This window comes from Vulpes vulpes, chromosome 1, assembly GCF_048418805.1.
Source record: "Vulpes vulpes isolate BD-2025 chromosome 1, VulVul3, whole genome shotgun sequence".
Lineage (NCBI taxonomy): Eukaryota > Metazoa > Chordata > Mammalia > Carnivora > Canidae > Vulpes > Vulpes vulpes.
The window spans coordinates 120,747,812-120,771,814 of NC_132780.1; the positions used below are offsets into that span (position 1 = coordinate 120,747,812).

At 40.7% G+C, this 24,003-nt stretch overlaps 1 protein-coding gene across 2 annotated transcripts in view; it reads left to right on the plus strand.

Annotated features, from left to right (window-relative positions):
• The first annotated feature begins 8,563 nt into the window (after nucleotides 1-8,563).
• Nucleotides 8,564-24,003, plus strand: part of CFAP91 (cilia and flagella associated protein 91) — a 92,661-nt gene continuing 77,221 nt past the window's right edge. The window contains exons 1-5 of one of the 2 annotated variants that reach the window (XM_025990125.2): nucleotides 8,566-8,807; nucleotides 15,023-15,099; nucleotides 15,606-15,763; nucleotides 16,601-16,684; nucleotides 21,449-21,505. In XM_025990125.2, coding sequence (XP_025845910.2) covers nucleotides 8,684-8,807; nucleotides 15,023-15,099; nucleotides 15,606-15,763; nucleotides 16,601-16,684; nucleotides 21,449-21,505 — 500 coding nt within the window. In that variant the 5' untranslated portion in view covers nucleotides 8,566-8,683. Of the gene's footprint in view, nucleotides 8,808-15,022; nucleotides 15,100-15,605; nucleotides 15,764-16,600; nucleotides 16,685-21,448; nucleotides 21,506-24,003 lie in introns of both variants that reach the window. The other variant, XM_025990126.2, reaches the window with a different exon arrangement.

The following is a 24,003-nucleotide window of genomic DNA, read 5'->3' on the forward strand; positions in this document are numbered from 1 at the left end:
GATTATAGATTAGCATATAGGCAGGAATCATGAGTTTTACTGTAAAGGAATTCAGGGAACAGAAACGTTGATTGATAACTCAGGGACAAGATGGGTTTTCCTTTAGGCTACTCGTTCACAAAGCACGTGTGCATTGCATGTGTGGCAGACCATATATCAAGCTTTTGGTTTGAACAAAGTTTATGTACAGTCATGCTAACTTAGAAAGAAATCTAAAGTGGCTTCTCTTGTATATAAGGCCTTTTAGAGAGTTTCTTTCATCATAAGTTAAAAAAAAATGAAGTTAATTACATTAAAATAAAGGCTTGCCGTTTTCCGTAGGACATACTAAACAAGCTATTAGACTGATGTGGCACTAATGGTGCAGTGATGTACATTAAGCAAACTGAAAGTTAAGCCTACAAATACCTCAAGGTTACAAAATCAAAATGCTAAGGACAACCATTCACAAACAGCCAACTAAAGTTTTAAGCTGTGGCCAATCAATAATATCCTTTCTTCTGCCTTTTCTCTGTAGAGGCCTCTCTCTGAGCTCCTGTCAGTGGAGTGAGTGTTCCTAACCATTTCTGCTGCTCAATTTGTAACAATTTTTGTTCAAATAAACTCTTAAAATTTTTAATATGCCTCAGTTTATCTTTTAATAGAAACTATGGACAAAGTTAACACACAGATGATGAATTGGTCAAAGATATTTGAAACATCTAAATCCAACAAGGGATTGATGTCTAGAATATTTAAGGAACTTATAGAAAGTAATGATAAGAGAAGACCAACCCCAACAGATATGGAAAAGAGATATAAACAGACAGTATATAGAAGCAGAAACGTTCAACTTGTTTGCATACTTACTAAAGGCAAGAGAATATGTAGAATAAATAGAAAACTTAGGCCAACATTCATAAAAAGAGCTCTTCTGAAAGTGTATTAATTGTAGAAATGGAAAAGAAAACAACAGTGAAATATCACTTTATACCCATTAGACTGACAAATTAGAAAGCTGAATAATGCCAAGTACCTGTGAAAAAGCAGGTTACTGTTGGGAATGTGTGTTTTGGAAGGCAGTTAGGCAGTATCCAGTTAATTTAAGAATAGTTGCATAGTCTGTGACTCAACAATTCTGTCTCTGGATGTGTATTCCAGAGAACTTCCCAGGAAGTCCATAAGGGAACATACATGGGGATAATTGTCACAGCATGTTTATGTGGCAGAGAATTAGAGGCAATGTGGGCATTCATCCCTGCGGGGTGGATAGGGATAGTATTGTACTGGGCACACACTAGAAGAAATTGACAGTATACCCAAACATGAACATTTTTTTTAAAAGAGGGTGGGTACTGAAAAAAAAGTAAGAGAGAATAAATACATACCCCAATACCATTTACAAAAATTTAAAGAAGGGGTACAAAAACCTGAAAATACCCATAAAAATACATATGTATAAAATGACTTGCTTTAAACAGAATGGTTGTTGGGGTCCCTGGGTGGCGCAGCGGTTTGGCGCCTGCCTTTGGCCCAGGGCGCGATCCTGGAGCCCCGGGATCGAATCCCATGTCGGGCTCCCAGTGCATGGAGCCTGCTTCTCCTCCCTCTGCCTGTGTCTCTGCCTCTCTCTCTCTCTGTGACTATCATAAATAAAATAAAATTCTAAAAAAAAAAAAAAAAAAAAAAAAAAAAAAACAGAATGGTTGTTTAAGAAGGAAGTTAAGTATGGGAAGAGAATGGGGATAAATGCAAATGAATAAAATGACCTTGCAGAGACCAATGATGACAATGTGTCATGCACAGAGCAGGATAAATAAGTCAATTTTCTGTGCTTGAAAAACAAAACTATACTGGTTGCATCCCACTAAATGCAATCTGGAAAACACTGCTTCATGGAGTAGTAATTGAATTTAATGATTTTGATGTCCTCTTTCACAACTCTTTTAGCTGGTGTGGAATAAAGTAAGTTTTATCCTAAGAGCTTAAGCCATGTTCTTGCTTTTAAGTAAAAAATAATCATTTTGTCATAAAGACATATTGTGAATCTGTAGATGACATGCTGTGATCTTATACTCGTTTTGGTGCCCTAACAGTAGTTAGCATGCAATAGACACCGCATGAAGTTTCATCCAGACAAATTATTCCAAAGAAAGCTTTATTTTGCCCTGTTGCTACAAAGAATCTTGAAGTATTTTTTCCCATAGAAAGATCTCTTATCTTAAATAAGTAGCGAGACAAAATTTTTTAAAGATTTTATTTATTCACGAGAGAGAGAGAGAGAGGCAGAGACACACATTCAGAGGGAGAAGCAGGCTCCATGCAGGGAGCCCAACATGGGACTCGATCGAAGGACTCCAGGATCACACCCTGGGCCGAAGGCAAGGGGCCCAACTGCTGAGCCACCCAGGCTTCCCAAGAAAAGGTCTGAACGATTTTTGCCTCTAGTACTGTCCAATAACACTCATATTGGCACTGATAATTCTTAATAGAGAAGTCAGATTTTTTAAAAATTTATTTATTTATTTATTTATTTATTTATTTATTTATTTATTTATTTATTTATGATAGTCACACAGAGAGAGAGAGAGGCAGAGACACAGGCAGAGGGAGAAGCAGGCTCCATGCAGCAGGAGCCCGACGTGGGATTCGATCCTGGGTCCCCAGGATCGCACTCTGGGCCAAAGGCAGGCGCCAAACCCACCCAGGGATCCCAAGAAGTCAGATTTTTAAGACGTGCTCACTTGGAATGTATAAGCAGGGGCAGCCCGGGTGGCTCAGTGGTTTAGCGCCGCCTTCGGCCCAGGGCGTGATCCTAGAGACCCGGGACTGAGTCCTATGTCCGGCTCCCTGCATGGAGCCTGCTCCCCCTGCCTGTATCTCTGCCCCTCTGTCTCTCATGAATAAATAAATAAAATCTTAAAAAAAAAAATGTATAAGCAGTTAAAATGGCAGCATAATCTTCAGCTACGATGTCTTCCATACATGATGAGTTTGTGAACCATCATTTGATCCTCACAGTAGTCGAGCTTATTATTTACATTATAGATGAGAACACCGAGAGATGGACATGATTTGTTCAGTCACATAACTCGTAAGTGGCAGGCCTGAGGCTCAACATCTCCCTCTAAGGTCTGTGCTCTATCTACTATCCCATTTAATTTGTCTAAATGCAAGGTGAATATTTCTTATTTTTAAATTAATCATTGATCTATATTTAATGTGCTACTAAACTTTTGTGTCTAGGAAATCAACAAGAAGAAAAGAGAAAGAAATATCTAAGAATTTAGGTATAGAAAATTGAGATAACACCGTAGATGTAGGTTATAGACCAAAATACTGAAACAGCTTCTGCAATTGAGAAATTATTTTTCTTGCTCACTCTCCTTCCTTGCTTCACTGAAATAAGGGTCCTGCAACCCTCCCTGTGACTTACTAGGAGGGTAAACTAAGTATTGGCAGGCCTGAGGCAAAGCTGAGTAGCCGCTCCTTCTTGCCCTGCCCCCACTTCCTTTAATGGGCGGTGTTCCAGATATTAGCAAACTCTTAGTTTCTTCCTTGAGCTCTGTGACTTTTTAAATTTTTATTTTATTTAAATTCAATTAATTAACAGATAGTATATGACTAGTTTCAGAGGTAGAATTCAGTAATTCATCAGTTGAGCACTGGGACTCTTAAAACCCTCCCAACAACTGCTTCTTCAGGATGGAATAGTCTTGAAAAAAGACCAAAGACATTCCAAAGTGAAATATTTAGTTTCAGAGTGGTTCACAGCTACCCTACACACGTAGGTTGCTTTTTCTTCTGCCTTTTAACTTACAAAGAGGTAAGCTTTAAGACTAATGATTTTTACATAAACATTCTTTGCCTTTCTTACTGGCAAAGGCGGAGGCCCTTCCGAGCAGTACTCAGACCCAAGATGGTGGAGGCCATGACAGGAAACCCTGACCAAATTAGGAAGAAAAAGTGTTAACCGTTGTGTCCCACCCCAAGTAATAAATATTCTGCCTCCCACTTAACGGTCAATAAAAGATAGAAACTGAAACCCCCAGGGCACGCATTGCTCCTGCTATTGTTCTTGCTCTCAAATCTCCTCAGGGTACTTTTTGTTGTAATAAGCTTTCCAGCTTCTGTTACTCATCCTCTGTGCTGAACGCCTGTCCTGCAATTCCTTCTCGTGACAGGACCAAGAACCTTTGGCAACTCCTTCAGGTCTGACTGGGTTGATGGCTCAGGAACCAGTTCACCCGGCAACATGATGGCCTTAGTCTTTGAGGAAAAATAGAGGAGTATAGACTAATGACATTTAATGTTTCCCATTCTCTCCCCAAGAAAAATCTCAAAAACCCATTTCCCCCAAGAAAAACACCATTTTAGAGAGCTGTAATTGGAGATTAAATCAGGGGTAGGTGGCATGTGGAGACTAACAAAGGATTAGATTCAAGCATCTGTTTAAGAGAGGCAGCTCTGAGGTTGGTTTGATTAAGTATTTTCATATCAAGTTCTTGCTTCCCAATGCTGATTCTAACCAGCAATATTTTACTATTTTAAGCCCTTAGGGGCTTTTCGCTATTGCTATTGTAACTGCTATATTAATAGGCAGCAAGAGTTGAAATGGGGATTATAATGGACTTTTGTATAGTACAGTGAATATGTTATTGTGTGGTACCGAATGGAAGCAATACCTGTGCATGGCACCATGTGGATGACAGCCTTGGTAATGTAACAAGCAACAAGTAAGGAAATACTCTCTCAGATCCCTCCGTGTTGAAAGTATTAGCTATTTTTCCTGCCTAACTAATTCCAGGTGTGGAGACTACCAAGGAAGGGTAGGTAGTAGATGTTGGTGGAGGAGTGACACCATATGCTGAGAGAGATGAATTACAAGGCCTGAATTCTCACTTCCCTAGTTCGTAAATTCAGAGGTAATTTTGTATAGTATTTACATTTCTGCCTCTTGGGGGAAAAAAAAAGCTTTACAATTTCTACAAATAAATATGTGTTATATATCATGTTCTATAGCTTTTCAAGAACTCTGAAGGGTTTGAAATTTTACCCTATTTGCCTATCATAGTCTCATGAATGCTACTAGAAGCCAGCAAACTGCTAGGTCAGAGATAAAGGGTAATTCATTCCTTACAGCCGTAGCAGCAATGCATCATATCGGCATTTTTGTGCCAGTTCTCTGAGCCTCAATTCCCACAGGGTGATGTAAAGAAGGCCAGATGGCATCTGCACACACTCTGAGTTGCATTACAGGAAAAAAAAATAGTGAACTTAGGAAACCCAAATCTTTAATAACGGGCAGTAGGAATGCCTGCCCTTTGCTCAAAGGGAGACTGACTTCGTAGGCTCTAAGCAAACCTGCCCTTTGCTCCACAAATGCACACGATCTCTCTTGTCCAAGGTTGTTTCCTACACAAAGGAACAAAAGCAGACAGTACCCACCTCACAAGACAAGCAGAAACACGGCCAACTGTCTTCCAACATGGCAAAGTATAACTTTTTTTTTTTTTTTAAGGTTTTATTTATTTATTCATGAGAGACACACACACAGGCAGAGAGAAGCAGGCTCCATGCAGGGAGCCTGAGGTGGGACTCGATCCCAAATCTCCAGGATCACACCCTGAGCCAAAGGCAGGTGCCCAACCGCTGAGCCACCCGGGCGTCCCTTGGCAAAGTATAACTTTAATGATTTTTTTATTAACCAATACCCCTCTACAACATCAAAGTTACAAATAAACTTCATGACACAGAATGTAATTTTCTCAAGACTGCACATTATTTCTTGCTTGTGTAGCACTGCCAAAAACCTAGTGGTAATACACATTTATTATCTGTTTTTATAGTTGGCAATCTAGGCATGGCTTAAGTAGCTCCTCTGATGAGGGTGTCACAGGACTGTAATCAAGATATTGGGTGAGACTGTGGTCATATCTGAGGTTCTAATGGGGAGGGATATTCTTTTAATCTCACTCGGGTTTGGCAGTGTTGTTTCTTCCAGTTGTAGGATTGAAGGTTTTGGTTTCTTGCTGTGGTTTGGAGGTTGCCCTCAGCTCCAAGAGGCTCGTTTCCTTGCTACGTGGCCAACATGGCCACTTGCTTCCTCCACCCAAGGGAGAGAGTGAACAACTCCAGTAAGATGGCCAGAACTGTCTACAGAAGACAATCACATAGTCATATATACCTCATCGCACTGGACATATTCTGTTGGTTAATGTCTTTCAGTGTATCAATGGAGGGGGCTGGCTGTTGGCTACTTAAGAAAATTTATGTGATTCAGTGAGGAAAAGTCTGAGGAGGGGACATTTTAGCTGAGAACGCAAATGATGAGGAGTCAGCAGTGAGAAGATGGGGACAGGGGTGAGCAGCATTCTGGGAAGAAAGGACAGAAAGTGGGAAAGGTAGTATGCCCACAGACCATTATAATATTGTATTTTATTTGTTTCTCTGTTTTCCCCATCATTGAGTATGCTGTACAAATTATCTCAGAATCTTCAACACCTATTCTAGACAGTAAACTTTTTCCATAAATGGATGGATTTATTAAAGTTTTTTTAAAAGACTTTATTTATTTATTCATAAGAGACGAGAGAGAGAGAGAGAGAGAGAGAGAGAGAGAATGAGAGAGAGGCGGAGACACAGGCAGAGGAAGAAGCAGGTTCCATGCAGGGAGCCTGATGTGGGACTCGATCCCGGGTCTCCAGGATCACACCCCGGGCTGCAGGCAGCGCTAAATCACTGAGCCCCCCAGGGATCCCTGGATGGATTTATTAATTTAGGAACCATAAGTTTTCATTTATCAGGAACTTCAAAGATACAAAATGAGCATGTGAAGGCCTGTGCCCACAAAGAACTAACAGTTGTGTGGAGAGAGTTGCAAACAATTAACTAATGCAAAGTGGTCCGTGCTATTGGTGCTCCTATAGTGTTGGAAGAAAGAATGAAGCCTCACTCTATTTGTGAGATTTGAGAAAACTGCATAAAGGTAAGAAAGTCAGCACCAAGTCTTCAAGGATGCCTAAATTAGTGCATAAATAGGAAAAGGCATTGTAGGCAAAGGAATTTGCTTGAGCAGGGGCTTGGGAGTGACAAAGCATATGGCTGGTTTGCAACCCCCCGAGAAGTTTAGGGGTAAACAAAACAAGAAATATGTGTGTGGAGTGATAGCAGGCCAGGAAGCTTATTCAATAAGTGACCATGGATCACATCAAAGGACAAAGAAGTCAACTCTAAGGTGTGTGCTACTAGCCTAATGGGATCATCTGAGTATCGTAAATAATAATAATGGATTAAAACACATCAGCTATGTAAAATGTATGCATTCCTAATGTTCCTAAACAAACAGAACTTTACTGGTTAACACTGGAGGTTGCTAGGGCATCAATTCATTTCTCTGAAATTTTATAATTAAAGTGAAAAATCCCAGCATTTTTCTAGTCTTTCTTCTAGGATCCCTGTATTTCAGGATACCAACGAGTGGGTGAAAGTTCTTTTTACAAAAGCATTCCCAGGTAATAAGGAAAATCCATTGAAAGTATTAGAAAATCTAGTGTTCTGCGATAAGACTTACAAGATATACTAAAATACAATGGATCTTTTTTTGATAGGAAAAACAAACACTATTAAATGACATTTTGGCTTTGACCAGGTTAATCTGAGTACGTATGGAGTATTAGATGATATGAAGAAATGATTTTGTTAGATGTGATAATGGTGAAGTAAAAAAACATCTGTTATCAGTTTGAGATGCACATTAATTTTAAGGGTAAAATACGGAGATTTGAAAATTGAATGTTTTCAAAATATTCAAGCACAGAGCATCTGTATCAGTTTGAGATGCACATTAATTTTAAGGGTAAAATACTGAGATCTGAATATTGAAGATTGAATATTTTCAAGATATTCAAGCACAGAGCATCTGTATCAGTTTGAGATGCATATTAACTTTAAGGGTAAAATACCGTTTGAGATTTGATTATTGAAGATTGAATATTTTCAAAATATTCACGCACAGAGCAGGGGAGAGGACGAAACCAGATTGGCAACGTGTGAAATAATTGTCGATTCTTGGTGACGGGCACCTGAGGCTTATGAAAAGTGGATTCACTTTTGCCAATGTTTAAGATCTTCCTTCACAGTTTTGAAAAGCAGAAGCAGCCCCGCGGAAAGGGCATGTCCGAAATGAAAGACCCCAGTTATTCCTCAAGGTTCCGAGATTTCCCAGGGATTTCCGAAAGGCACGAACCGTAACTGCCGGATGGCTGCTCACTCGCGCGGCGGCCGCGGGCTCCCCGGGGGCGGGCCCGGGCGGGGGGCGGTGGGGGACTCGCGGCAGTCGGGGTCGCCGCGGGAAGCGGGGACGTCGCTCGCCTGCCGGGCGCCCTCCCGCCCCCTCGACCCCCTCGACCCCCTCGACCACCTGCTTCCCCATCTCTCTTCTCGCGGGGCTCCGCCCACCCTCCCGGCGCCTGCGCGCTCGCCTTCCCCTCCAGCGCCTAGCCCCGCCCCTTCCGCTCCCGCACCCTACCGGGGCCCTCTCCCACGCCAACCCCGCCCCTTCCGCCTCAAGCCCCGCCCCGCCGCGCGCGTTCGCCCCGCCCCTGGTCCCGGCGCGCGGACGCAGGTTACCATGGCTACCGTGCATGCCGCGGCCGGGCGTCGGTAGCGGGTCCCTAGCTGGCGGGACGGGAAGGGCTGCACCATGAGCCGTGTGGTGACTATCGAGGAGCCCCCGGCCAGCTCGCAGCTGCCTCAGACCCGGTGCAGGGAGAAGCCGGGGGCCAGCGGCAGTGTCTCCGCCAATCGACCGTATGATTTTCTGTACGGTAAGCGCTGCCCCGGACCTCCCTCCTGGGTCGTGGACTCCTGGGCCAGGTGGGCCGCGGGACCTGGGGCGCGGTGAACGGAAGATGAGCCTCGGGACAGATCCCCCGCCCGCGGGTGTCCTCTGTCGGGTGGGCGCTGCCCCGAGGTCCCCCCCCGCCCCCGGCGGTGCTCCCCGCGGGCGTCGGAAGCCGCAGGTGCGCCCCGTCCCGGAGCCCCGCGCGGGATCGCCTCGCTGTTCCCACCGCCTTTTCCCTGGGGACTTGCGCAGCCTGAAGCGGTCCCGGGTGTTCTGTTATCCAGGAAAGCAGGCAGTGATTTGCTAGATTTGGAGATTCTCTCAACATTCCCACATTCCACCTGTGTGAAGGGCCGGACCAAAAGGACGCGCCCGCTCCCGTTCTCCCGGCTGCTCCACATTTGGCTTTGTAGATAAGGAAGGAGCAGTCTTATCTCACCTTTGTTTTTAGTTTTCTCTTCTTACAAAAACAAAAACAAAAACCTTACTGTTACTCATCAGAGCATTGCTTATAAACGAGGTCCACTGGATTCTTTTCTGTCCATAAAGGCCCAGTTTCTCTTAATGTCCTGCTTGTCCGTTTTTGTGGTTTCTTCTACCGGACCTTAAGTTCCTGGAGTTCTTGAAGTACTGGTTTTGTACATTTTTGCAGCCTTTGAGTGTCTTCCAACCTATTCCAGTGTTGGTGCATGTGCTCGCTAGTTCATAAATGTTTACTGAAACTTGAATTTATTATAAGAATTTTAATCAGTTAAACGTGAGTTGTTGTTTTTTTTTCTAATATCGCCCTCCGCAGTCTCATGCTCTTCACTTCAGCCTTAGGTTGCTTTTAAACCATGTGGTAAAAAATAAAATAATAAAATAAATAAAATAAAATAAAATAAATAAAAAAATAAAAAAAAATAAAATAAAATAAAATAAAATAAAATAAAAATAAACCATGTGGTATCTCCTCTAGGATTCCCAGAATCTTCTTTGAATGGGAATCCATCGGTTACCCATTTCGTGGTATAGGGGGTATGTAATGGTTGCGTAGCTATTCTGGCCGGTGGTTTTCTTTATTCACTCTTGGTTTCATCTTGTAAAAGAAGTCTAGTAAACTGTAAACACATCACTACCGTTTCAAAAGTAATTTGGGAATTGGATAGACCTCTTCAGTAAAGAAAGGCAAGGCAAGAATTTATCAAGCTTGTCTCTCTCTCTCTCTTTTTTTTTTTTTTTTGCAGAAGGATTGCAAAACGTTTCCATATCCCTTGCAAGGAAGAGAAACCCACTCAGAATAGGCCAAATAAAGTTTGGATTGTTCCAATAAAACAGGCAGTCTCACAGGTATTAATGGACGGGAAGCAAGTATAGTCAGGACAAAGTAGAACCAAGATAGGGAAGGTTAGAACTAAGGTGTGGTATGCTTCTGTATGATTTCTTGGGTCTTACGGTTTTTTACCTTGTTTAGGTTGTCAGATTTAGCAAGTAAAGATACAGGATGCACACAGTTAAACTTGAATTTGAGATAAATAACGAGTAATATTTTAGCATAAATTTTTAGCCCCATGCAATATTTGGGATATGTCTATATAAAAAGTTATTCATTGCTTATATGAAATTTAAATATACCTGGGCATCCTGTATTTTATCTGGCAACTCTAACCCTTGCTTTTTTCTGTGCATATGTTTCCCTTCTTCCATCTGACAGAAAGCAACTTGTTTATGGATTTCTCTTACTATGACAGGGACTGGAGTGGCAGTCTTCGCGACCTCTTGTCCTAAAGCTCACTACCAATTGTATAGAGTCCTCGTGTATCTTAGCTGAAAATTGAAGAGAGAAATAAGATACGTTGTTGACAAGCCAGTGAATTGACTGGCCTGGGTCAGATTTCCACCCTGGCAGAGCTGTGGTGGTGGTCAGTGGTACACATATGAACACCTTTCTAAGCCTTTTCACCCTTCCCTCGCTCCCACCCCTCAAACCCAATGGCCTTTTCATCATAGTTAATTGTCTGCAAGGCTTTTGCTCCTCTAATCAGCTTTGGATGTCTTCATTAAATGTAATATTTACTCTTCTGATCACTCTAGCAATTAAGATAGATGGTTTTTCTTAGTATTAAAGTTAACATCATTTTCTTAATAGATTTTACCTCCTTTATATACCATTTTGCATTTTACTTTTTTTTTATTTTTAAATTTTTTAAAAAGATGTTATTTATTTATTCTTGAGAGACACACAGAGAGAGAAGCAGAGACATAGGCAGAGGGAGAAGCAGGCTCCATGCAGGGAGCCCAATGCCGAACTCGATCCCGGGACTCTGGGATCATGCCCTGAGTGGAAAGCAGATGCTCAACTGCTGAGCCACCCAGGCATCCCTGCATTTTACTTTTAGTTTTTTGGTAAATGCTTTGTATCTCTCAAGTGCCTCCCAGAGTGACCACCATACACTGTCACTTTCCTGAATTTGTATATTGATTAATAGCTACACTACTGCCCTGATAATTAAAGCTTTTAAATATATGATATAGTTTTCCTAGCTTCCAAAAATGTTTTAAAATGCTTTCTAGGTGTGTCATAAACTCTTTCCTCCTTTCTTTTCCCCCAGAATATGCAATTCATTATACTTTTGCCTAAAAGTTTACATACTTCCTCTCTCTCTCATGATTACTTGGTTATGACAACTTCCTAGACTTGTTACAACAGTTTCTACAGTATGGGTAAATTGGTTGAGGGACTTTTTCATGGTTTTCGTAGGAAACTTTAATCCATAAAATTCATGGAGTATTGATAATATTAGGCCTGGGAGCCAGAAGGATCGGAGTTGAAATTCTGTCAGTAAGTGGCTAACTTCTTGAAGCCTCAGTTTCCTTCCCCTTAAAAAGGAGCCCTAGTGCCTACCTCATTGGGTTTTTGTGAGAATTAAATGAAATATTGCACATAGAAATATTAAAAGCACTTAAAGCACTTAATACTTACCTAGGAATAAGCAAGTGATACCTGGTGAGTGCTATTATCTGGGCATCTCAGAGGTCCTACTGTTGCCTTTCGAGCACTGATTATGATCACACTTGTAGGACACGTCGCAGAATGTGTAGTCATAAATCATACGCTATTGTGCCATTATCTTCTATAGGTGGCAGGAGTGTTTCTGTAGATAGCATGCCTTTGTACTCCTTATGGGAAGAAGAGGAGGATGGCTTATAATTTATTATTCAGACTTAGGGGAAATGTAGGCTAAATTCATTTAAGAGGAACGACACAGAACCATAGACCCAGTGACATTTTTTAAATCACTTAAAATAAGAGTATGAATAGAAATTTCCCTTTGTCCTGTACTGTTCCCAATATATCGGACAGGTTGAAGCTACAGCCTTCTTCCCTTTAAGCAGGTACATTCATTCGGTCTTCCAATACACTAGCCTGTCATTTGGGGCCGTAAAATTTGCCTTTGTCGTTTCTAATCAGCCCCATTTCCATAATTTCTCAACTTGAATCATAGATATGGATTTGGGTGCTGCAGCTAAAGAAGAGTATATCTAAAGGTGATGATTCCCAAATACGTATTCGCTGGTCCAGACTTCTCTCTCAAACTGTAGATTTGTGTAGCAAATTGCCTCTTTTGGGATGCCTGGCTGGCTCAGCGATTGAGCACCTACCTTCAGCCCAGAGCATGATCCTGGAGTCCCAGGATCAAGTCCCACATCGGACTCCCTGAGAGGAGCCTGCTTCTCGCTCTGCCTATGTCTCTGCCTCTCTCTCTGTGTCTTTCATGAATAAATAAATAAAATCTTTAAAAAACCCCACCAAATTGCCTCCTTTGTTTCTCCACTTGGACATATAATAAACACCTAAGGCCTGCTTTTTATATTCTCCCTACAAACCCACAGGCTTTCCTGTGTCAGTTGATACCAACCCCATACTTTAGTTACTGAAGTTCAAAAATCTTAGAGCCATCATTGTCTTCTCTCTCTCTCTCTCATACACCATTCCAATCCATTAAACATTCTTCTCTGTTCCACTTTAAAAATAGATCTAGAATCCTGCCCCATTTCATCACTTCTGTTGCCATCACCATCATCTCTTCTCTAGGCTTACTGCATGAGTCTTCTAATAGGTCTCCCTGTCCTTCTCATAACTTCCATACAATCTGTTCTTCACTGGGTAGCCACAATAAACATTTTAAAAAAATATTTATTTTAGAGTGTGCATATGCATGAGTGGGGAGAGGGGCAGACAGGCAGAGAGGGAGAGAGAGGCAGAGGAATAGGGAGAAAATCCCAAGCAGACTCCTTACTGAGTGCAGAGCCCTATGTGTGGCTCAGTCCCACAGCCCTGAGATCATGTCCTGAGCTGAAACCAAGAGTCAGATGCTTAACTGACTGAGCGACCCAGGAGCCCCTACAATGAACATTTAAAAATGTAAGTCAGATTTTGCCCCTTTTCGCCTCAAAATCTTGCAGTGGTTTCCCACCTCACTCAGATTAAAAGCCAAAGTCTTTTCAGTGGCCCACAAAGCCCCATGTGATCTAGGCCCCTGGTAACTTGCCTGACCTTTGATCTGCTATATTTTGTCTGTCTTCCTCTGTTTCAATGCCATTGGTCTCTGCTCTTTTTCAAACATGTCAGGCATGCTGCCATCGTAGGGCCTTTGCTCAAGCTGTTTCTTTGCTTCACATGCTCTTCCTTCAGACAACTGTGTAGTTAACTCCCCACTTGCAAGTCTCCTTAAATGTCACCTCTCAGTGAGGCCTGCCCTGACTACGCTGTGTAAAATTGCAACCCAATCTCCCTCACTTGCTCTTTCCCGACTTTTTTTTTTAGTAGCACTTACTATCCTCTAATGTATTATATAAAATGTTAGTTTGTTGTGTTGTTTATTGCCTCTCTCTCACGAGGTCAGGGACCTTTATTTTTTTCCTTGATATGTTCTAGGCACCTCAAACATAGTAACCCATCAATAAATCTTTCATGAATGAAAGAGAGCTGAGCCTCCTGTAGCTTTCCAGCCGTGGGGAGAATATTAAGTGTCTACATCTAATAAATCATTTTTGTTGGGTAACTGAGGAGTTTTAAGACTCTAGGAATTGACTCACGTAATCTAAATTAAATTTAAGTTACCTTTAAATCACAATAACAATTAGTAATTTCTGTGAAGATTTATGTTGCCAAGTGATCTGGACTAGTTGGTCAGTGTATTTGTTTCTCAAGAGATGACTACTTAGGAAATCAAGTCTGTATCTGATGGTAGCTTATGAATTTAATGTCATATTATTTAATTTTAAGGGATGGTATAATCCTAAATATTCTGTTGCTTTAAAGATATACCTATCAAAAAAAAAATAAAGATATACCTATCAAGAATAAAGGAGAAAGGAAAAAAAATGAGTGGGAAATGTCAGAAAGGGAGACAGAGCATGAGAGACTTGTAACTCTGGGAAACGAACTAGGGGGGGTGGAAGGGGAGGTGGGTGGGGGGGTGGGGGTGACTGGGTGATGGACACTGAGGGGGGCACTTGATGGGATGAGCACTGGGTGTTATTCTATATGTTGGCAAATTGAACACCAATAAAAAAGAAATGTATTTTTTAAAAAAAGATATACCTATCAAGCTCATACTTACAATAACAGAGTAATCTTTTGTTGAACTTTGGAGAAAAAATTTAGTCCATCATCAACATTCTTCTAAATTTAAGGAGTGAATTATAGCTGATTTTATTTACTTATTATTATAGAATGACATTTTCTTACTATGTTTATCAATTCAGAGGTGACATGTTGTTAAGAGTTTGTACCTTTCCCTTGTACAGAATATGAGAGGTAGTGTTCCAGTGTGTTATTTCTTTTACTTGCAAATAAGTATAGTTAGTGTATGCGGGGTCTTTTGTCTTAGAGTATTTCCTAGGCTACCCAGACCCAGAAGGTAGTTTGTTCATAGGAGAGGAAAGACAATGTGTTTAGATTTTGGTGCCTGAGAATATATCAGGCCTTCTTCTTACCTTCCTATTCCATAAACTGACTTTGGAATACATAGAGAAGAAATGCATCTAACAGACTCTCACTGGTGGTAGAGATGTATGAGCTGCTGTAGAGTTAGGCAATATCTAAATCTTGTAATTTGTTTTCCAATTAAGAAATTACATTGTTTTGCCATTATTCTCAGTCAAGAGTAGATATATTCTATTCCTTATACCACTTTATTGTTGATTTTGCAGATCCATTGTTTATTGTGTCAAGTGAGAAAGATCACACACAGGCAAATATCCAAGCTAACCTGATTCGAAACAGACTGGTAGGTCTAATTCATTCACTAAGGCAGCCTAATGAATTTCAACCACCTAGTTTTGCTAACCACACTGATCAGATTGACTAATCATCAGATCACCAGTGGATTTTATATTCTGCAGAAATTACTCTGCCATGATTACTAGGGGACATCTTGATATTTGTGGCCCAGTGTGAAGATTAATTAATAGTGAATAAAAGAGTCATTATAACCTACTTTATTTCAGTGGCAAAAGTTATATGTGCCCGTGATAAAGAATTCAAGTAGTACAAAATATGTACAGTACAAAGGAATTCTAACCCTCAGCCCCCTTCTCATGATCATCCACTGTCATCAGTTTCTTGGGTATCTTTCTGGAGATATTCTGTGTATGTACAACTACCCTTCTTTCTGTGCCACATACACTGTTTTATAGCTGTCAAAAAATTTACAAAAATAAATAAAATGCTTTAGAAAATCTGAAGGTAACATTTGTCTTTTTTTTCCCCCCTGCCTCCCTGGCCTAATATTAGAGAAGAGTTCCCAGGTTTAGAACCATGTTCAGTAACTTGATCCATTATCCAAGATATTCTCTGTATTGGAGCAAGGCTGACCCTGTCCCAGCATTCATGCGCCGGGAATGGAAAGGACAGGAGGAGAAACACAGAGAAGGCCTCTGGCAGCTTGCTATGTAAGTGTCTGGTAGCTTCAGCTACTTCTCATGTTTTTAATGAATGCATTTTTCTTCTTAAGATTTTTTTATTCTGCACTTTTTTAAAAGTACAAGTGTTATACCTAGATCAATGGACCCCAAATTACTTCTCTTAAGTCCTCTGACCAAAACGAGCCGGATTCAGGGGCAATGGTTATGGGTTTATAGGTTAGTAGGTGTTCTCAGAAGCTTAGAGTGAATATATATATTAAATGACAGTTTGCTGCCAAAGGTAGAGGTAGAGGTGACTGAATTTGTTTCTTTGATCCATCTTAGAAATTGTAACTATACCCTTCTGTTAGTATCTATCTATCTATCTATCTATCTATCTATCTATCTATCTATCTATATTTGGAGATTTGCAGCCAGAGCACCTTCAGAGATAAGTATCTTGAATTCTTTGTTCTTTTAATTATTTACAAGTCATACCTAGTAAAGTAAAAGAAAAAAAGCTACCTTTCAACCTGGACATAAAAAGTTGTCTCTTAAAACTCTGTTATTCCTATGGACTATTTTTTTTTTTTCCTATGGACTATTGAATAAATGCGTGCATTTTTGTATGTGAGATTTCATAAATCTACTCTTTTCTTACTCTTACTTCCTCTTGTTAGCTCCTAGTTTCCTGGTTCAGGGAAAGTAATTGTTATCTAGTCTGAGATGTAGGTCAGTCAGATGCACATTATAGAAGACTTTGGTCTCAGTTTCATCAGATACCCTGTATATATACTACTTTGTAGATCTAAAACTATTAAATAAAGAAATTATATTTGGAAATGACATGTTAGACTTTAATAATGTTTTCCTGCTTCATTTTAGAACGGATACATCTTTCCAGATGGCTAAAGAGGTTTATGAAGATCCTGACGTGACTGGAAAGAATCGCTATAAATATTTTGAAAGGTAAAAAGTAATTACTAATGAAAATGAGCCCTGGATTTTATTAGAAAATGTTTATGGGTTACCTGGGTGGCTCAGTGGTTGAGCATCTGCCTTTGGCTCAGGTCGTGGTCCCCAAGTCCTGGGATCCAGTGCCATATCGGGCTCCCTGCAGGGAGCTTGCTTCTCCCTTTGCCTATGTCTCTGCTTCTCTTTGTGTCTCTCATGAATAAATAAATAAAATCTTTTAAAAAAAGGAAGAATGAAAATGTCTTTATGATAATGATAGCAGCTATCACTTTTGAGTGCATGCAATGTGTTAGGTATCAGTTTAGTACTTTATATATATAAAATCAATTTTTTTAGACTTTATTTTTAAGAAATCTCTATACCCAGTGTGGGGCTTGAACTCACAACCCCGAGATCAAGAGTTGCATGCTCTATCTACCAAGTGAGCCAGCCAGGTGCCCCTATATAATTAATTTTTACAACAGAAATGTAGGATAAGGTATATTATCCCTATTAGTAAGGAAGCTGAGACCAAGAGAGGAGAAAACAATTGCTTGAAGTCTCTTAAGTTAGCAAGTGGCAGATCTGGGATTACAGCTAAATCTGCCTAACTTCAGAGGTACTAGTGTAAGTAAGAATGTATATTTGAGAGCAAAATGAAGTCATCAAGTCAAGTGAAGTACAGCAGAGACACCGTGATAGTCATAGTACATGGGAAATTGTTACAAGTGGGCAAATAGGCGACATTCACTGTCTTTGTGTGAATCTTGCCAAAACTAACATGGTTGAAAGTTTCACTTTGTTTCATTTGTGGTCAATAATCATGTGATAATCATATAGTTAGATTAAATTAAAATGAAGATCTCCCTATAGGTCTTATGTTGTTAGAAAAATAGTCTTGATGTCACATGTACATAAGCTTCCTTGAGAAAGTAAATTTGTAATCCACATTGTTATTTGTGAGCAACCTCCTTTTTTTTTTAATAAATTAATTTTTATTGGTGTTCAATTTACCAACATACAGAAAAACACCCAGTGCTCATCCCGTCAAGTGTCCCCCTCAGTGCCCGTCACCCATTCCCCCCCACCCCCCGCCCTCCTCCCCTTCCACCACCCCTAGTTCGTTTCCCAGAGTTAGGAGTCTTTATGTTCTGTCTCCCTTCCTGATATTTCCCACACATTTCTTCTCCCTTCCCTTATATTCCCTTTCACTATTATTTATATTCCCCAAATGAATGAGAACATACACTGTTTGTCCTTCTCCGATTGACTTACTTCACTCAGCATAATACCCTCCAGTACCATCCACGTCAAAGCAAATGGTGGGTATTTGTCGTTTCTAATGGCTGAGTAATATTCCATTGTATACATAAACCACATCTTCTTTATCCATTCATCTTTCGATGGACACCGAGGCTCCTTCCTCAGTTTGGCTATTGTGGCCATTGCTGCTAGAAACATCGGGGTGCAGGTGTCCCGGCGTTTCATTGCATCTGAGTCTTTGGGGTAAATCCCCAACAGTGCAATTGCTGGGTCGTAGGGCAGGTCTATTTTTAACTCCTTGAGGAACCTCCACACAGTTTTCCAGAGTGGCTGCACCAGTTCACATTCCCACCAACAGTGTAAGAGGGTTCCCTTTTCTCCGCATCCTCTCCAACATTTGTTGTTTCCTGCCTTGTTAATTTTCCCCATTCTCACTGGTGTGAGGTGGTATCTCATTGTGGTTTTGATTTGTATTTCCCTGATGGCAAGTGATGCAGAGCATTTTCTCATGTGCATGTTGGCCATGTCCATGTCTTCCTCTGTGAGATTTCTCTTCATGTCTTTTGCCCATTTCATGATTGGATTGTTTGTTTCTTTGGTGTTGAGTTTAATAAGTTCTTTATAGATTTTGGAAACTAGCCCTTTATCTGATAGGTCATTTGCAAATATCTTCTCCCATTCTGTAGGTTGTCTTTTAGTTTTGTTGACTGTATCCTCTGCTGTGCAAAAGCTTCTTATCTTGATGAAGTCCCAATAGTTCATTTTTGCTTTTGTTTCTTTTGCCTTTGTGGATGTATCTTGCAAGAAGTTACTGTGGCCAAGTTCAAAAAGGGTGTTGCCTGTGTTCTCCTCTAGGATTTTGATGGAATCTTGTCTCACTTTTAGATCTCTCATCCATTTTGAGTTTATCTTTGTGTATGGTGAAAGAGAGTGGTCCAGTTTCATTCTTCTGCATGTGGATGTCCAGTTTTCCCAACACCATTTATTGAAGAGACTGTCTTTCTTCCAATGGATAGTCTTTCCTCCTTTATCGAATATTAGTTGACCATACAGTTCAGGGTCCACTTCTGGATTCTCTATTCTGTTCCATTGATCTATGTGTCTGTTTTTGTGCCAGTACCACACTGTCTTGATGACCACAGCTTTGTAGTACAACCTGAAATCTGGCATTGTGATGCCCCCAGCTATGGTTTTCTTTTTTAAAATTCCCCTGGCTATTCGGGGTCTTTTCTGATTCCACACAAATCTTAAAATAATTTGTTCTAACTCTCTGAAGAAAGTCCATGGTATTTTGATAGGGATTGCATTAAACGTGTAAATTGCCCTGGGTAACATTGACATTTTCACAATATTAATTCTGCCAATCCATGAGCATGGAATATTTTTCCATCTCTTTGTGTCTTCCTCAATTTCTTTCAGAAGTGTTCTATAGTTTTTAGGGTATAGATCCTTTACCTCTTTGGTTAGGTTTATTCCTAGGTATCTTATGCTTTTGGGTGCAATTGTAAATGGGATTGACTCCTTAATTTCTCTTTCTTCAGTCTCATTGTTAGTGTATAGAAATGCCATTGATTTCTGGGCATTGATTTTGTATCCTGCCACGCTACCAAATCGCTGTATGAGTTCTAGCAATCTTGGGGTGGAGGCTTTGGGTTTTCTATGTAGAGTATCATGTCATCGGCGAAGAGGGAGAGTTTGACTTCTTCTTTGCCAATTTGAACGCCTTTAATGTCTTTTTGTTGTCTGATTGCTGAGGCAAGGACTTCCAGTACTATGTTGAATAGCAGTGGTGAGAGTGGACATCCCTGTCTTGTTCCTGATCTTAGGGGAAAGGCTCCCAGTGCTTCCCCATTGAGAATGATATTTGCTGTGGGCTTTTCGTAGATGGCTTTTAAGATGTTGAGGAAAGTTCCCTCTATCCCAACACTTTGAAGTGTTTTGATCAGGAATGGATGCTATATTTTGTCAAATGCTTTCTTTTTTTTTTTTTTAAATTTTTATTTATTTATGATAGTCAAAGAGAGAGAGAGAGGCAGAGACACAGGCAGAGGGAGAAGCAGGCTCCATGCACCAGGAGCCCGATGTGGGATTCGATCCCGGGTCTCCAGGATCGCGCCCTGGGCCAAAGGCAGGCGCCAAACCGCTGCGCCACCCAGGGATCCCAGTGTCAAATGCTTTCTCTGCATCTAATGAGAGGATCATATGGTTCTTGGTTTTTCTCTTGCTGATATGATGAATCACATTGATGGTTTTATGAGTGTTGAACCAGCCTTCTGTCCCGGGGATAAATCCTACTTGGTCATGGTGAATAATTTTCTTAATGTGTTGTTGGATCCTATTGGCTAGTATCTTGTTGAGAATTTTTGCATCCATGTTCATCAGGGATATTGGTCTGTAATTCTCCTTTTTGGTGGGGTCTTTGTCTGGTTTCGGAATTAAGGTGATGCTGGCCTCATAGAACGAATTTGGAAGTACTCCATCTCTGTCTTTCCAAACAGCTTTAGTAGAATAGGTATGATTTCTTCTTTAAACGTTTGATAGAATTCCCCTGGGAAGCCATCTGGCCCTGGACTCTTGTGTCTTGGGAGGTTTTTGATGTCTGCTTCAATTTCCTCCCTGGTTATTGGCCTGTTCAGGTTTTCTATTGCTTCCTGCTCCAGTTTTGGTAGTTTGTGGCTTTCCAGGAATGCGTCCATTTCTTCTAGATTGCCTAATTTATTGGCGTATAGCTGTTCATAATATGTTTTTAAGATCGTTTGTATTTCCTTGGTGTTGGTAGTGATCTCTCCTTTCTCATTCATGATTTTATTAGAGTCTTCTCTGTGAGCAGCCTCCTTATAGAAGTTTTATAATGCTGACTTTTTAGAGAAATGGCAAATTTTTCTTTAAATATATTATTTATTTATTTGTTTGTTTGTTTATTTATTTATTTATTTATGAGAGACAGTGAGAAGGAGAGAGAGCATAAGCAGTGAGAGGAGCAGAGAGAGAGGGAGAAGCAGAATCCCCACTGAGCAAGAAGCCTATGACTAAGCGGGGCTCCACTGGATCCCACAATCCTGAGATTATGACCTGAGCCAAAGGCAGAAGCTTAACCAACTGAGCCAGCCAGGCGCCCCGAGAAATGTTAAATTTTTAACACAGGGATGCCTGGGTGGCTCAGAGGTTGAGCATCTGCCTTTGGCCCAGGGCATGATCCTGGGGTCCCAGGATGTGATCCTGGGGTCCCAGGATGGAGTCCTACACTGGGCTCCCTGCAGGGAGCCCGCTTCTCCCTCTGCCTGTGTCTCTGCCTCTCAATCTGTGTCTCTCATGAATAAGTAAATAAAATCTTAAAAAAGAAACACAAAACAGAAATCTCCCCACTCTTTAGTGATTTTGTGCCCAGATTTGAGGATTACCAGTATGGGATATTCAAGCTCACTGATTTTCAAGGATGAATATGGGAGTTAGAGTAAAGCTCAGAGAGTACACATTGGAAAAGTCCCATGCATTTGTGTTCTTCTTTCTCTGCAGGCCTTTCCTTCCATTTCATCAACATGTGCCCTTCAATGTTGTTTTTGCAGCAACCAAGTAAGTAACCATTATTTTACAACTATTTTTCTAGTTTATTTATTGCTTGTTCCCATATTTGTTACGGAATTCCAATATTTTTCAAATTCCAGATCACAAAACGTTAGAAAGTCATGACATATCTTACTGGGGCATGGACAGCATTTTTAGGAAACGAGATAGAAAATAACCCAAAGCGTCAGATATATTGAGGATAATTGTGGTTTTTTTTGCTAATAACTTCTGTTTTGGGTAGATATATATACATAAGTTCATATGTCATGGTTATGATGTAAAATGTATTTATTATATGGTATGGTAAATAAAAGTTTAAAAATGTTTTAATTACCCTCTTTTGCATCCCTGAAACACACACTTATTTGGCAATAGCTATTTAGCATTTTATCAGGAAAACTAGGGGCACTGTGATCCCGGGGTCCTGGGATTGAGTCTTGCATCTGGCTTCCCTAGGGGAGCCTGCTTCTTCTTCAGCTTGTGTCTCTGCCTCTCTCTGTGTGTCTCTCATGAATGAGTAAATAAAATCTTTTTAAAAATATTTTTAATGTATTTATTAGAGAGTGTATGAGTGGGGCAGGGTGGGGGGAAACAGAGGGAGAGAGATAAGCAGACTCCCCATTTAGCAGGAAGCCCAATGCAGGGCTTGATCCCAGGATGCTGGGATCATGATCTAAGCCAAGGGCAGATGCTTAACTGACTGAGCCACCCAGGTGCCCCTGTCTTCTGATTTTTTTAAGACTGTGCATGGATACCTTTGGCTCTTCTATAGATGGAGAGTGAATTTCTCACCCTCTCCCTAAAGAGAGCAACTTTATGTGGTGTCAGTTTGCCCAGGGACAGCTGCAGACTTGTTTTCAGTGAAACACTCTGTATGAGAAAAGAGGTACATATGAGATCAGTAGATCCCTATAGATTCGTTTGATAATTTTTTACAAGCAGACTTACTGGATCACCTTCTTTGGAGTTAATAATTACATTAGGTCTAAAAGTTGTTCAATTAATCTTGGGGAGTTCTAAGGTCTATGGTGATGAACACTAGGCCTCTTCTTTTGTAAATAACTGTGACAAGAGGGACATCCTCTAAGAATTAAACCATAACAGTTGACAGCTTAGATACTCTCTTTCTTAGAACTTTTATTTTATTTTATTTATTTTATTTTTTTTTTTCTTAGAACTTTTAAAGGAATTAATCAGTATCCCTAAATGAAGTCAACTCTGGAATTCTGGCAGGGTTGAATTTTTGAGCAATGAGGATAATCCATCCTAGGTTAGAGGGATGGACTTGTCTGGGGGACCAGCTGCCTTCTCCAGGCATACCTTTTCATGGTTAGCTGATGGAGTCTTTACTTTGGACTCATGTAGGCATCTTGGTAAAAAGGATAAAAAGTTAATATTTTTAAAAAGTTCGGTGGTGGTTATTCCACATGTAAGGAGCTTGGCAGTTGCCATTTGTCCTAAAAACAAGTAAAAAGCTGAACAAACTGAAAAAAGCAACAACTTTTCTTGGATCTGTAGGAAAGGGGAGGATTTAGGGTAAATTGCTGCCCTCAGAGAGTCAGACAGGTTATCTATTTATTTTTTAAAAGATTTTATTTATTTATTCATGAGAGAGAGAGAGAAAGAGAGAGAGAGAGAGAGAGGCAGAGACACAGGCAGAGGGAGAAGCGGGCTCCATGCAGGGAGCCTGATGTGAGACTCGATCCTGGGACTCCAGGATCACACCCTGGGCTGATCACCAAAGGCAGGCACCAAACCGCTGAGCCACCCAGGGATCCCCAAGAGTCAGACAGGTTAATACAAGGAGGCATGGCTTCCCAGAATCCCAGAGATGCATGAGCAGAAATCACACCAGAAACCAAGTCCAGGTAGGAAAACCTGAACAATAATTTATTAATTGCTGGAGGCTCTGAAAATTAAAATTCTAGGAGGACCTAGTCACTGGGGCTCCCACAATTCTATGAGATGAGATTTACCTCTGAGAGCTCAACTAGCTTATCACAGTAAATATTGGGGGAAAAAAACCCTCGTGCTTTGAATTGGGGGAATGGAAAAGGAACCATTTTGAAATATGCCAGAGCACTCTGTTCTTAACAAGGTCAGCTGTTAGGAGAAACTAGTTAACCAGAGCCTAACCTGATGGATTATTAGAGCCTAACTGACCTGGTGGAAGGAAAATATGCAACTCTCCCCTCACCTAGAGGGGAGAGAAAAAAACTGAGAAACACTTAAGTTCACAGTCCCTATGCACAGGCTCACCAAAAGACTGTAACATTATCATGGGACGATAGAACACTTATCTTCCCCCTCCTCCCCATCTCACCACCACATTACTAAAGTCCTATTTATAGTAGTTCTTTTTACCCAGTACATTATGTGTCACAGTCAAAAAACAAAAGGCATACTAGAAGGCAAAAAACACAATTTAAAGACACAGCATAAGCTGTAGAACTAGACATGGCAGGTATGTTGGAATTATCAGATCAGGAATTTAAAACAACTAT